Consider the following 15,391-nt stretch of genomic DNA (forward strand, 5'->3'; position numbering starts at 1 on the left):
TACACTGGTTTACTAGAATTTGATTACTATCAAGTTATCAGAGGATTTTTTATCTGCAGTTTCTTTATTTGAAACCTGCCATTGATCATTGGGAATCACAGAATGGTTTGGGTTGGAAGGGATCTTAAAGAGCCTCTATCTCCAACCTCCCTGCCCCATGGCAGGGATACTTTCCACTAGGCCAGGTTGTGCTTTGTGTCTGTAAAATGGACATGGACAACTAAGAACATACAGGCCATAGATGAGAAAAAAGCTGAGGGGTATTTATACCTAATTTACAATATTAATGTAATACAATACAATTTAGGGTCCTATAGAAAGATAAAAAGGCATGATTCAGGGCAGGAGCATGTAGGATTGGGTCCTGATTCAACACCTGAGCTAGAATAGAATCTTAAGCATTTCACAGGGTTACTGTGGGTACCTCATTACTGAATTATTTATTAATCTCCTAAATGTGTTTCAGAATAGAGCAAGTCTCATATGCAGAAAATACTCTCCTGGCTGGCTGCAACATGGATTGTGATTGCCCACTTAAAATCTGGGACCCAGTTTGTGGGAGCAATGGAATCACTTATGTGTCACCTTGTCTTGCTGGGTGTAAATCCTCGAGAGGAACTGGAAGGAGTTTGGTAAAGCATACATTTTATTGTACTGTAACTATGAAATAAAATAGGTGGCAAATATTTATACCAATATAGGGTGGGGAATCATGTACATCATTCATGTACATTTAATATATATTAATATATTTTTACCTTATACCTTATAGATTCATGTACATTGAATATATAAGGTAAAAGATTTGAACAAATTCATTGAGTAGCACCAGAAATTTCAAACTGCATAGGAAAATTGGTTTAAGTTTAAATTAAAAAATATAATGAAGGAGAATTCTTCTCTATTAAGAACTAAAGTAATATTAAATGCTTAACAAGGAGTGAGAAATTATTCTGAAAGTGCTGCCAAGTGGAAACCTGAGCGCCCAAGAACATTTTAGCCAAAATGAAAGTCTATAGCATGGACTTAATAATCTCTTTTACCCTGTAGATTTAAACAGGTAACCAGGCATTATAGGATTTTATCCCCAAAGACAGGGGATGGCTGGACCTGTGCCTGGCAGCCTAGGAGGGAGGCTCAGTGCAGTGCTGCTCATGAGTAACAGGTTTGAGAGCAGGAGACAGTGATGTGGGTTTGCTTCAGAGTGTGAGTTTGGACAATCTGTGTGATCAAAATATTCTTTTGATAGGTATTTGAAAACTGCACCTGTGTTGCAGCCTCAGGGTTTTCATCTCAAAACATCTCTGCAACTCTGGGCCACTGTGATGGACATGAAAGCTGTGACAAGATGCTCCATTATTTTTTAATCCTGACATTAGTCTGCAGCTTCATTTTTTCCTTAGCAGCCATGCCTGGATACATGGTCTTAATAAGGTACAGTAAAATTTCCTTGTCTTATGAAACGTACCAGACTTTTTATTGTGAGGTTTTAATTCTCCAGGAAATTAAAAGGTGTTTAGTTTGCATATGGAAGGAGAAAGAGCAGAGAAATATGATATCATTTCTCTTAAGGTTCAGTGTCATGTCACCTTTATAATCTGATGTAGCTTCTCCACATAAAGCTTCAGCTTTATCCTGAATGAATGCAGGAGCCCTGAGTCAGGGCACTGGGATATTGAGTGGTGTGTGATACCTGTGAGTTTATAAATCATTTTAATCAAATCATAATTTATGATGTTGATTTAGGCACAACTACCCTACACTTTGTGTTGGCCCTGGTACCATACCCTGACAGTAGCTTTTCCTTTTGTGATTTGTTAGTCCTGGATAAGGAACTTTTCAGCAAACATCATCTAATGAGCATAATGAGCTCATTATTAGAATGGTTTGGGCCTAATGTGATGAAGAACTTGATTTTAAAAAAAGTTTAAACATCTCTTATTAATGTCACCTCTATGATTAAGTGTAAAATGCAATTAATATACAGGTCTCTAAAGCCTGAAGAGAAGTCATTTGGAGTGGGTATCCATGGGCTGGCTTCAAGAGTATTTGGTAAGAAAATATCTCACACACTTCAGAAGAGCAGTTAGGGCTGACCTAGAGCTAGAGAAGGATCCCATCAGGGCTATGGGCATGACACAGGAGTCATTGCTTCTGTGGAGTCCCTTTGATCAGGAAGCATTTAGGATTTTTTTTTTTTTTTTACAGCTCTCAAAGCATGGCAAAGTAGAACTGCTTGCAGTTTGCAATTTTTTTAATGGATAATAGGCTGGTATCTTGGTTTAACCCCAGTCAGGATCTAAGTACCATGCATCCACTTATTCTCCTCCCACATGGAATAGGGGGGAGAGCTGGAAAAAAGGTACAGCATGCAGGTTAAGTAAAGAATAGTTTTGAATGAAAGAAAGTAAAATATAATAGTAATAATAGGAAAAATAGAGAGAGGAATAAAACAAAAGAAAGAAAAGTGATACAGAATAAAATAGTTTGTGATCTGTTGACCAATACCCATCGCACTCCCAAGCAGCAGTCAGTCCCTCCCTGCCACTTCTCTCCACTCTGTGTACTAAACATGACACTGCAGGTTGTAGAATTTCCCTTTGGCCCGTTTGGGCCATGCTCCCCCCCTGGTTTCCCTTGCAGCTCCTCACAAACAGAGCATGAGACACAGAGAACTCCTTGATGTCAGCCCTCCTTAGCAGCAACCAAAACATTGGTGTGTTCTCAACATTATTCTGATGTTAAGTCCAAACCCCAGCACTGTACCAGCTGCTAAGAAGAAAATTAACTGTATTAACTGTATATTGCACAAAGCAGGACACAGGACTACATCTGTTGCTCACTGGAAAGCCATTTGGCATCCCTTCACTCTTATAGTTTATGTTTATTGAAGGCAGCATTGCCTCACAGATGAGAGAAAATCTTGAGTTCTGAATAGGAAGCACTGTCCATGCTGCTGCATGTGGATGTTTTTTTAACAGGCAGCAGGGAAGAAAATCTTTGGTTGAGGGTAGGAAGAAGAGGGAGCACAAGATAGAGAATGAGGCTATGAGCTGCAAGAGGACAGGACAGATGGAGTGGGTGACAAACAGCTTAGACTCTGTGGTGGATCTGATAACCAGAAGGAAATCACAGAAATTTTGCTCATATTCTTTTTAGCTGGAATTCCATCTCCCATTTATTTTGGAGCTTTGATAGACACCACTTGCTTGAAGTGGGGTAGCATGACTTGTGGTGGAGAAGGAGCATGTAGGATGTATGATGTTGTCACATACAGGTATGTTTTCTACTTTATTTTAATTTCTCCTTCTTACTCTATTATTGTATGCATAGAGAGGTAATTTTATGTAATTTAAGTCTCCCTAGCAGACAAACTGCTCCTGTGTTAGAGATATGACACAATTTTCTTTGGCATTGGCTTTATTTGCAAAGTGCAACCTTTTACACAGGCATTGGAAAAACCTTTGAACAGAAATGTTCTGGTGCCAGAATATTCACTAATAACCTCTCATGAGAACAAGCTTGGAAAACTCTGAATTATGAGAAAAATACTGAAAAGCACTTAGCTTATGTGGGAAAAAGGTTCAATGGGTGACGGCAATATCTTTGAACAGGAAATGGTTGAAACAGTACTTGAATTTCAAAAAGAAGAATTTTATGGAGAAGATACAGCTACTTAAGTTGGAAATTGGCCCAGAATACTGCACTTCATGTTTTTGTAGTCCTTCAAGGACTGATGTGCAATTTTTAAAGAAAAATCTTGTTGAACTTATGGCCTCATACTAATTCCTTGTAATACTGTGTTGAGGTTGGTTTGGAAGGATATTCTTATGAATAATTAGAAATTTTAACAAGGCAGTCTCAGCCCTTTCAGGACTCTCTCTTTTCCCTATGGATAAAACCATAGGAGTACCAGGTGCCTGACTTCACTGGCTAAATCATTTGCCTGAAATTGGGAGAGGTAAAAGGCCATTTTACCTTTTCTTATTCTCTATTCTCACATTCTCATCTTCTGTGAGACCCAAAAGCATCAGGGCACAAGCTTTAGAGTGGCTTTGTAACCTTCACAAAGCAATGTTTGCTGAATAGTTTTGGCCTTTCTTTACAAATGCATATATTTAATGAAACTTATAATTTATTTCAGGTGGCTCTATCTCGGCCTGCCAGCAGTGTTACGTGGAGTGTCCTACATCCCAAGCACACTTGTTCTCCTCATTTTAAAGAAGAAACTGAAATCTGAAAAGCCAGTCTTATTAAATGAACCAATAGAAATGCAGGATAAAGGACAAGAAGCAGTGAAATAGCATTTCACAGAAGGACATGTTGGGAAAAAACCATTGCAGTGTAAATATTGGATATATCCTTGTGAAAAATTTTTTACTTTAAGTAAGGAACACTTGGACAGAGATGAATAGAATTACACATAGTTGTATTCTACTTACATTATAAAAGTATCAGTTTATAAACACAAGGTATGGGAAAAATATGTTTGGTGCAAAAGAATAAGGACTAGAAATAAGAAAACTTATGAAATGCTGGGTTTGAGTTGTCTGAGCAAAGGGCCCTGGAGCAGGAACATATGTGTTCAGTCCTGTTTCACTGAAAATAGAGAGAATTTTGCATTTGACTCCAAGTGATGCCAGATTTCATCTAGGAATTCTCACATGGTTTCTGTCAGAGTGTCACTGACTGTGGACAGCATTTGTGGCTTCTTTGGGCCCCAGTTTTCCATAAATTTATTTAATGATATTATTAGTCCTTTCAGGCAGGGATTATTTGTTATTTTGCATAGTATAGGTGGTCAATATATTGGTTTATGATATGGTCTGGGTGTTGTGGTAATAACAATAAATTTTAAAAAATACATTTTTAAAAAGTGCTGTGTTATGGTGATGTTTTAAGATTTGCACAGATCATTGACAAGGAAAAGTCATCAGGAATGATTACTCCAGTTACCTGCTGCCCTGGGATGTCTGAAATAGCTAAGGAAATAAAACCCTAAATGTCTCAGGTAACAAAAATGAAAGAAAACCCTGCTGATATGAGTCATACAAGGTGTCTCTGTGGTTTGATGCATCCATGTTTAGCATCTAATTTGGCACTGCCTCATGTTTGGCCCCAGTGCAGAGCACCCTTAGGTCTGTCTTCCAGTGCCCATGCAATAACTTCTTGAGGCTTTTTATTACAGGTCCTGGTTATTTTATTTTATTTATCTTATTACAGGTCCTGGTTATCCTACTGCATAAGGCATGGGGGGAGTTTGTGGAACTACCACAGACCTGCAAATATTTCCTACTAATTTATTCTATATGGCACAAACCTGCTCCCATTTAAAACACCTGGGACCTTCTGCAGTCACTAAGAAGTGGGAAGGATATTTTGCCACAGTAGTTCATTAGTTCAGTTACAATCTGATTACTTCAGATTGTAAGTAATACTTTAAGGTTGTCTTATTGACATCATAAGTGTGTGTGCCTGAAATTGCTTCCTGTCCTTGTGGGGCCAGTGAGAAAATATCCATTTCCTTCCCCAGAGCAGGAAATCAGCACAGAAATTTAAAGTTTCTTCAAATACAAGTGATTCTTTAAGGTGATTCTTTTGAAAATATCTGTCCTTTCCCCTGTCTGCCCTTGTATTGGATGATGGAGCTGAACATGAGGAAGGGAAATGGAAGAAATACAAATATGATGCAGTCAGGAACAGAGCAGAGCAGAGAATTCAGCTCCCAGATTGTCACTCTAGGACATGAAACAGAAAGATGTGGACACTGAATTTTTTAAGGTAAAAAATAGGGAAGTTTAATTCTGACTCTAACATTGATAGATTTCCAAAAGTGACAGTGGATTGGAGGGTGACAGGGCCACCTCTCCAATGACACTGGACAAACTAGCAGTCTATTAAATTTCTCTTCCTCCATAAAAAATGCAAACCAATAAGTTACTAACATAAAGTGTGTGAGAAAGTTTGTTACAAAAATGTAATAAAAAAACTTAAAAAAAAAAAACCTTTAAAAAAAATCAAAGCAGCACACAGATATCCCAGAGGCTTTGTGGACATTTGAAGCTGATTTTGAGCATTGTTCTTGCTAGCATGGGGCACTCACTGGGAGCCATCGTTCTTCCCTGTGGTCATATTCCTCCAAAGCTGGAGTTAAAAACCCTTTGCAGACATTTAGTCACAGCTTGGTGCCAGGGTAACCTGGGAAACAGGAAAAGTTACAGAGCAGTAGAATTTCACAGCTGTGAGAAACAAAAGGGCTTTGTTAAGTAGGCAAATCTGTGCCACTTACAGGGAGCACTGCCAAAGGGTCAGACCTGGATAACTCCGTGTGTGTTGAAGTGAGAGGAAGCAGATAGGAATGTTTCCAAGTTCTAAAATTAGCATTTCTGCGGGAAAGTCTTAAATTTAGCATTTTAGTGGATATATTAATGCTGTGTTTAATTATTCTGCTTCACCTGCCTGAGAATGTAGCAGTGAAAAAGCCCCAGTCTGTGTGTCCAGACAGGCAGTGCTGGGTGGTGGTGCCTGCATATGGGAGCTATCAAACACTGAGAAACAAACACTTGAAGCTTTTCAGGCAATGTGATGAGCTTGGAGGTATTTTAAAGGCTATGATACACAAACTGTGCATACAAGTGTTTATCTAGAATTTCTAACATGTATTTATCTAACATTTTGTACTCAAGGTTTTTCGTGATGATCTTTGATGATCCATTGGGGTTTTTTTTGACTGTGACCAGCTGTTGAGCCATCATTTTCAAAGAAATAACAAATCCTCAGTCTCACTGAAAAATGTCACTGCTTTGTAAAATGCACATCTCTGTGCATGAGCAGGCTATGTGGGTTTTTTTTGTTTGTTTTCACTATTTTATCTGTATTTTAATTTCATCAGCTACTTAATTGTCAAGTCTCTCATTTTACAGTCTTATCTGTATCCTAAAAAATCCTGTGTCTGGTATAAACTTCATTGTTGCCCTGCTGCTTCCAGCTTTAAAGAATTGAAACCTATTCCTGATGCACGTGATAAACACTTCTGATTATGCATGTTGCCCAAGCTATGATCAAGTTGGTTTGTTTTTTTTTTCCTTGAGAGAAAATTACTCATTTGGGAGGAAAATATGTTACCTGACAAGCTGATTTTAATTAATGGACAGAAGGGAGGTGTGATGACCAAAGCTGCATCCTTACACTGTAATTTGTTTGAGGTGATGTCTGATTGTGATGTGATGCTGACTTTGTGTTTGTGATACAAACCTATTCAATTAACATTAATAATTTAGGGTAATTATTACTGGCAGTTTAAGTTTACTTCCTTTTTCTGTAATTTCATCTGTGGTGAACAGTGTTTTACAGGCTTTGTAACCTTTCTGTCTCAAGTGGAGTTTTAGCAGCTGGCTCTTCCCTGCAGACTTTTCTCATCCCAGCAAACCATGGTACCAGAAGTTAATTCAACCTGTGGCTGTGGGAGGAACACCCTGGGAATACCTGGGATGGGATCTGGCATGCAAAGAAGCCAAATCACTTTTTAGTTTATGTAAGTCTGGTCATGTGACACAAACTGGATATATCCAGCAACCACTTCTTGGCTGGATACTGCTGCTTTCCTTTTTTTTTTTTTTCCATACAGAATTGTTAGTCTTTTCCTTTCTTAACAAGGCATGAAGTGTTCCCAGTTATGATGCTTGGGATTTTGAACTTTCTTTGTTTAGGACTTTCTCTGAGAATGTAGAAAATTACCTGGTAATTGCCCCTCTCTTGCTTTGTCCAGGGAATCAAGGGCATACATTTCTTAAATCACAGCAGGCTAAAATCACACAGGATCCCTTTGGGAGGTGAAATTTAAGGTATTGCAATGCCTGACTTTCCTTCTAGAAGAGACTATGCTGTAGCTCCAGGCCAGAAGTTTGACTATTTTAAAAGTAGTAAACTAACTAAAATGTTAAGTTTTGTTTCTTTACATTATCATTAAGAAAGACAAAATGGTAAGAAAAAGAGAACTATCTTAAAAGTTTTATCCTAATTCTTATTACTCTCTCTTTTAGTTACTGTTAATAAATTTTTCTTTATTTCCTTTTAAAGTTTTAAACCTGTCTCCTAATCCTATATCACAACAAGAAATAAGTAAATACATTTCAATAAGTGCACTGGTAATTAGCCAACACAAAACCCATCACACTCATTAGTACATCAACCAAAAAAAATTTAAATTAGCAAACCAAAACCACCACATTTGTGCCTATTAATTTCCAGGAGAGGTGCTCAGGGCTTTTGCTCAGGTGTGTGACCTTGGGTGGCAGATCCTTGCAGGATCCTTACAGAGCAGAGCAAGAGGAAGGGGCAGAAATCCCCAATACAGGTGGGAAATGGGGGTTTAAAAGAAGGAGATCATTCCAGAGGTTTTGCTTTTTAAAAGGCCTTGTCCCCCTGAGTTGGAGGAAAGGCTGCCTGGCTTTGTGAGGCTGAATGGCTTCAAAAGCAGCTTTGAGAACACAAACTCCTCAGGTGAGGTTAATGAGACACAGAGGGGGCAGTTCATGCTGTACCTGTGCTGTTCCATTGTTCCAGGGCAGCTCTCTGCATGGCACAGCTGCAGGCTGCTGGCACACCATGGCTGCTCCTTCTGCTCCAGGAAACTTCCTGATATAAACACACAATCATGGGGAAAGCCAGCTTCAGGTGCTGCAGAAATGTTCAGAATTTAAAAAAAATTCCCTAGAGAGCAAAAGACTTGTGGGGGTTTTTTGTTATTCCTTTTGTTTTGTTTGATTTTTGGCTTTGTTTTACTTTTGGTGCTGGTGGTGATGTAGTTTTTAACCTCCCATGGTAACTCTGAATGTTCTTCCTGCTGAGTTTGCATAAGAGGACAGCAGCATTTGCAATGCTGCTGCTGCAGCTTTGTGAGTTCTACTTCCATGACCAGAATCTTGCAGGAATATTCCTTTCAGATATCTATGTGTGTATAAATATATATGATTCTATATAAAAATAGATATGTATATATATATAAATAAATAAATATTTATGTTTATATATTTTATATAAGTATATATACACATATACATATATATATATAAATTTATATATTTATACACACATAGATATCTGAAAGGAATATTCCTGCAAGTTATTATATATATTATATATTTATATATGTATATATTTAAATACATACATTTATATATAAAATATATAAAAATACATATGCTTATATATGTATGTGCACACAGACAACTTGTTTTAGACATAGACAACTTTTTTATGCTCTCTGTCAATTTTGAAGCAATTTAACAGATGGAGTTTAGTAAAGGACTTCCCTTTTCATTTGGATCCCTTTTCTGTAGAAGCCTGGCATTTGAAATCCCATCCTGGGTGCTGGAGAAGTCATTTCTAAGTTCAAATATAGGAAAGACAAAACTGTTCATTGTTTCCAAGTTCTTCTGTTAATTTATCCTGCAATGTTTTCAGGTGAGGAAGGCCTGAGCAGCAGAGGCTGGATTCACTTATTCACTGTTCTCAGAGACTTTAAGGGCCACTATGGGATTTTCTTGTGTTAATTAAGCAAGTCTATGTAGAGAAGAGACGAGCTGGTATTTCTCCAAATCTTATTTCTGTATGAACACCATGAACTTGGTATTATACACACAGAGTCAGCCAGTGGTATTGTTAAACAAAAAGAATTATGACTTCAGTAAACACCTGGAGACATAAAGAGTGGTGGGTGTGGGAAAGCTGCTTTCCTTCAGTATTGCAGGCTGATAAATCCCAAAGAAATCCATTTCACACAGAAACCTTTCTGGTTCTGGGGGTAAGCCATTGCAATCTTTCAGTGTAGGGGGTGTAATTGGTACCTTCCCCCCTCCCCTTTTCTGATATGTGAATTTTTCACAGAAGCCAAGACAGGGTTGCAGTTCAGTCTTCCAGGGAATCACCCTGTGAAATTCAAAGGCCTGAGTGCCCTAAATGATAGCTGAGCTGGGCTCTCAGTGCTCATTTGCATGATTTTATCACAAACTCAAAATAACAGATTTAAATAAAGAGACAGGAAGAGATAGTACCAAGATTGAGGCTAGTCTGAGTGTGCCTTTAGCGCAAAAAAAAGTAATCAGTAGGAGAAGAGGGAGCAAGAGGATCCATTGGGTTGTGTTTGCATGGAAAGGGATCTGGATTACTCCCTCATGCACAGGGAGGAAAAACTGTTCCCCCAGAGTTTTGGGCTGGTGTCACTGTGATATTTTATGACAAATCCCTTCACCAGGATTTCTTCTCCTGGGAAGCTGGGAAGCTTCAGCTTCTCCATGCTTTGCTGCTTTGGAATGTATTTTGGAGAATTGTTTACCCAGCATGTGAATTGTTTTAATTTTTTTTAATGACCAATCATGGTCCAGCTGTGTTGGACTCTTTGAGTCTGTCACAGGTTTTTATTATCATTCTTCTCTGGCCTTCTGATGTATCCTTTCTCTATGGTTTAGTATAGTTATAGTATATAATTTTCTTTTAATGTAGTATCATAAAATAATAAATAGGACTTCTAAGAATATGGAGGCAATATTCTCTGGGATAAAAGATGGTGCCTGTGGTCACTGGGAGGGGAGGGCAATAAGCAGAGGGTGCTGTGGCTGACACCCCTGGCACTGATACCCCAGCAGCAGAAAAAACATCAGGTACATCTGCCTTGGTGCAACAATTGCACTGAGAGCTGCAAATGGGAGCTCAGGGACTGTCAAAGTGGATTCAAAAATCCCTTTATAAAGTGCTCCTGCTGGAGGATGCAGACAGGGTTGGTAATGAGCAGATGGGAACAATTCAATGTCCCAGGCTTGTAATTCTAGTCCTGACTGAGTTGTTTTAACACTTTTGACTTTATAAATTGAGTACAGTAAATAAATCCCATTCCTTACCATCAGTAAAAGATTATTTCTTGGCACATGTTTATTGGTGTTTGCCAAGTCAAATTTAAAAATATAGGTGGCATGACTTCTATTGCTTCTCTGGAGATTGCTTTATACCCTGTTAATTTTGGTCCCTTGGAACCTTTCCCAGTGTGTCACAGGCACCCTGTTGTGTTCATTTTTTAAATTTTAATACAAAGTTTCTCATCCAATTTAACATTAATTTTTTTTCTCTTTGATATTTTTACATTCTTCAGATATTTGCTAGTGTCAATCTCCCTAAAGTAAGGCTGTGCCTTCCCTATGTGTACTGGTGCATTATGATTTGTCTCAAGAATGCATGAAATTTGTGTCATGCTCAAAATCCTATTGCCCTGAAAACTGCTGCTTGGTGGCATTTTATTTTGCTTCCTTGAAAGATGCCTGTATATACTGTTTATTTATTTAATATTTTGATACTGTGTGAATTTTTTACCTTTGAGATTATTTTTGAGATTTTATTGATTATTTTGATTATTTTTCAAGAATTTGGGACACTAAAAAACAAAAAGGAAAGAAGTATTTTAGCAAATTGGGTTGTCACTGCTCCTGTGTAGCTTGTCAGAAACTTGTCTCAGGGACTTTTTTTTTTGCTTTACAGAACTTCTGTAACAGAGAAAGATGAGTGAAAAAGAGCCATGCTGCTTCCTGGATGGAACAGCTCTAGCTGTATCAGTGATACCTCTGACTTTTCTTCCAGATCATGGAGGGCGACCTGTTTGCATTCCTCAGAAAGAAATTCTCATGGGATGTTTGTCTAAGTTTATGCTGCTCAACAATGTTAATGATAGTTCACAATATGTTTGCTTCAGATATTTCTCATGTAAAAACCCATCTTGCTCAAAACCAATTACTGAAACTAATGCTTAAAAAATTCCTAATGCATAGTTCTATTGAAAAACAAAACTCTAACTAAAATGTTGGGTTTTTTTTTCAAAAAGTGACTGAAAGAAAAGCAGCCTTCTTTGGAACTGCAAAGGGAAGAACTGATCTGAGAATAATTTAGGAAATGTTTTCCTTGAAGCTTCCCGCATCCATCTCTTTTTAAGTGAAAGCACAGTTTTAAGTTTTCTTTAATGACTTTTCAAACACCATTTAGTAGAAAAACAGCTCTAGGTTGCATAAGTAATAATAGTCTTGCATATAAAAGTACTTAAGGATTTCTTCATATTTTAAAAAAAGCAAAGATAAGTCTATAATATCCAAATATACAAACAAATTGGAATTGAGATGTTCCTTCTATGTTTCCCACCATGGACATGATGAAAACTTTTTGAGAATTATTTAATAATTGTACTTTTGAATACAAGAGCTGGCCAGCACTTACACATTCACCACCTCGATAAACCACAGCTGTGGGGGCCCATTCTAATGCTCACAAGGGTTCTTCCTGTGGCTTTGGCCAAATTTACTGGAATCCAGGGGGTTTGCCCTCCTCTAGCAGCAGGGAATTCCTTCTGTGCCCTTAGGTTACCATCCAGAGGGAGGAGATTGAAAGTGCCCTCCTTGCCCAGGTGTGCCACAGAGCCAGCTGTTCACAGCTCTCCACTGCTGCTCTGCTCAGGAGGCACTGCTCCACTTTGTGATCAGCTCCCTGCTCCTTTCCCCCTGGCTCAGGCACAATTTCCATTCCCACAGGGCTGGCACAGGCAGTGGGCAGCTCCCACTCTGGGCTGGAGCTTGGAGAGGTCATCAGAGATCTTGTTACTATCACTAGTGACATGCTGAAGATGATTTCCTTTGGGTTGCATTCACTTGTTTATTTAGACTTGCTTGTCTATTTTCTTTTGATACAAACTTTCTGTGGCAAAAAAGAGCTGTGATTTTTAGAAGCTAAATTTCTCCAGAGCTAATTAGGTTCATTTTTAATTCAGCTTGCACATAAAACACTTGTAAAAAAAGGTAATTTCCAATGGAATACATTGAAGTGGGCACCCCTTTTCCAAAGGTTGTCAGTGGCAGTTTAACTTCTTCTTTTCAGCTTTGAAAGCATCCCCTCTTTGGGCTGTTTTTATTTGTAAGACTAGGGTGTATCTAAACAATAATTTCTTTATTCAGATTAAGGCATTGTTCCAGCATGTGCTGGAGATTCAGACTGGAACTCTTACATCAATTCTGACAAAAACTTCATTTTTTCAGATATCCTTTTATTTTTCAGAAGCCTAATTAATTCAAGTACAAATTATATCTAAATGCAAAGGCACAACTTGCTAAGAAATGGTATGGGTTGGAATAACTTTAATGTCTATTTCTCCAAGATTAATAGTATTGTTTCCCATATAAGCATATATGTAATACCTGTCTTACAGTTTGAAGAGATCATAACATTTCTCATCTACTACTATTATTGCTGGAGGTTTTTACACAAGAATACTCAGTAGGGTACTCAGTCTTTGGGGAGAAAATTGCCTTACTGCAGAGTTAGATGGCATCAATTTTTCAGGATGCCCATGAGGAGTTGCCAAATTAAGTTCTACAAGAGAAAATTCTCATAGAAGAGCACTTTGAAATAATTTTTGCCACTTGTATCTTTGTCTTTTGTGAGTTTTCTTTGGGACCTAAAGTGGCTGGAATTAGTAAAATAAGATCAAATGATTGCTTGGCTTAGCAATCCCAAATCCTCTGTGTGCTTTTCCAGAGGTGAAAAATTGGTGTCAGGAAAAAGACTGAACAACTCATGTACAAATCATACCTCTAAGAACTCTTTTTGTATTGAAGCAGAGGATTTACTGTTTTTATCCCCTCTTTTTGCACGTGTTGTCCTTCAGTGTTTCAGCAGGAGTAGGGTACAATCTGTCAGAATTCATGTTCCTCCTCCCTGTGTGACTGAGAACTCGTGGTGTGCCTTGCAGACCGAGCTCCCTGAGCCTTGTCCTTGCAGCCCCACTGTTCTGGCTGCCAGCTTGGCACTTGGGCTTGTGCTGCTGCAGGCTGGGGCTGTGCTTGGCAGGAAAGCTCCATCAGTGCAGCCAAGCACAACTAAAGCAGTGACAAGTGGGTCCCCTCGTGCAGAGCTTCCTCCGCCGATGAACAAAAGGCAGCTCCAGAGTGGAAGCTGCCATCTGCTTTACCTCAGCGTGGCAGGAGGGTAGGGCTAAAAATTTTGCAGTTCCTGAGGTGTCTGGCACACAAAATAACCTCCTGGGGGAAGGAGATGGCTGAGCACTGTCTCCCTGGGTGTCCCTGGCTGCAGAGCATCCTGCACCCTTTAGATGCGGTTCAGCACACACGGGTGCTGTGTGCAGCCAGCCAGGCACATCCCAGCAGGGACACTCCCTCCTACTTTGGGAAGGTGGAAGGTGGTGCTGCACAGCCTGGCTGGCAGGGGGCAACTCCTGGAGCTGTTTGCAGGGGGCTCTTGCAGCCCACCCTGGGCACACAGCCTGTCACAGCCAGCCCTGGTGATGCTGGAAGCAGCAGCAGCAAACACTTCCTCATTGCTGAACTGCTCTCCTGATTTTGAGTTTCTGGGCTGCCATGAGCCTTGCAGAACAGGTTCCCAGTACAGCCACTTGTCAGGCTGGTGGCTGACACAACAGCCCACAGTGTGGCATGTTCAGATATCCTTTTCTTTCTCCTATTCTTTTTTTTTTTTTTTTTTAATTGTTGGCTCTGGTGTGTGCTGCTGGTGCTGTGCTCCTCCAGCACGCTCCCCTGGGCTGGCCAGCACCTGCAGATGTGCCTTGGCATCACAACTGCTTTGGACAAGGCATGATGGCAAATGCTGCCACAGGCACTGCAGCTCAGCTAGCAAAGGCTGCAGAAGACTGTTTTTATGAAATCTTTTACAGTGGGATTCATCTCTCCTGACTTTCTGTTGCCAAAAGCTGCTCTTGGCCTTTCCCAGCCATATCTGGAGCTCATCCCATCTCCTACCTAAAGTAAGTACCTAGAATAGATCTAAGGACCCATTTCTTTGGAAATGCTTCTTTTCCCTCCTCTGACTGTAAGGTGAGCCTGGCTGAGTGGCTCATCTGGATGTGTCTACACTGAATCCATGTGGGGCTGCCTTGTGAGTGGATATTGCCTTGTGTATGCCAGGATCACAGGAATCACGTCCCCTAGAGACAAACTTCTGTGTATTCCACTTTTAAACACATTTCTTGTGGGTGTCTTATCTTGGGAGCTGTGTTTCAGAGCCTGCTCTCCTGACAGACAGTGGGCTTGCAGGGGCCTTTCCAACACACTTCACTTTTTCCACCTGGGTTCAGACTGACAAGAATAAATAGGGAACTCGTTGATGTTCATACTTTTTTTCCCTGCTAGCTTTGCAATATTGTAATAGTTAAAAGCAGTTCAAATACATGTTGCAGTATGTATAAATTTGACAATGTCAGATGATGCAAAATCTGCTTCATTCTAATGATATTCTGGTAAATGAATCTAAGCTTTTTAAAGATCAAAAAAAATAAAATAATTAAGGCATTAAGAAGTAGGCAAAGATAAATGTTCTTCACCTGAGT

At 39.3% G+C, this 15,391-nt stretch overlaps 1 protein-coding gene across 8 annotated transcripts in view; it reads left to right on the forward strand.

Annotated features, from left to right (window-relative positions):
* The window catches only part of LOC129119329 (solute carrier organic anion transporter family member 1A2-like), a 42,437-nt gene extending 37,557 nt beyond the window's left edge, over positions 1–4,880 (forward strand). For all 8 annotated transcript variants that reach the window (XM_077178096.1, XM_077178092.1, XM_077178094.1 and 5 more), the window contains 5 exons: positions 467–632; positions 1,250–1,434; positions 1,988–2,052; positions 3,160–3,277; positions 4,145–4,880. In XM_077178096.1, coding sequence (XP_077034211.1) covers positions 467–632; positions 1,250–1,434; positions 1,988–2,052; positions 3,160–3,277; positions 4,145–4,304 — 694 coding nt within the window. In that variant the 3' untranslated portion in view covers positions 4,305–4,880. The remainder of the gene's footprint in view (positions 1–466; positions 633–1,249; positions 1,435–1,987; positions 2,053–3,159; positions 3,278–4,144) is intronic.
* The last annotated feature ends 10,511 nt before the right edge of the window (positions 4,881–15,391 follow it).

The sequence above is a fragment of the Agelaius phoeniceus genome, chromosome 5 (genome assembly GCF_051311805.1).
Source record: "Agelaius phoeniceus isolate bAgePho1 chromosome 5, bAgePho1.hap1, whole genome shotgun sequence".
NCBI classification, from domain to species: Eukaryota; Metazoa; Chordata; class Aves; order Passeriformes; family Icteridae; genus Agelaius; species Agelaius phoeniceus.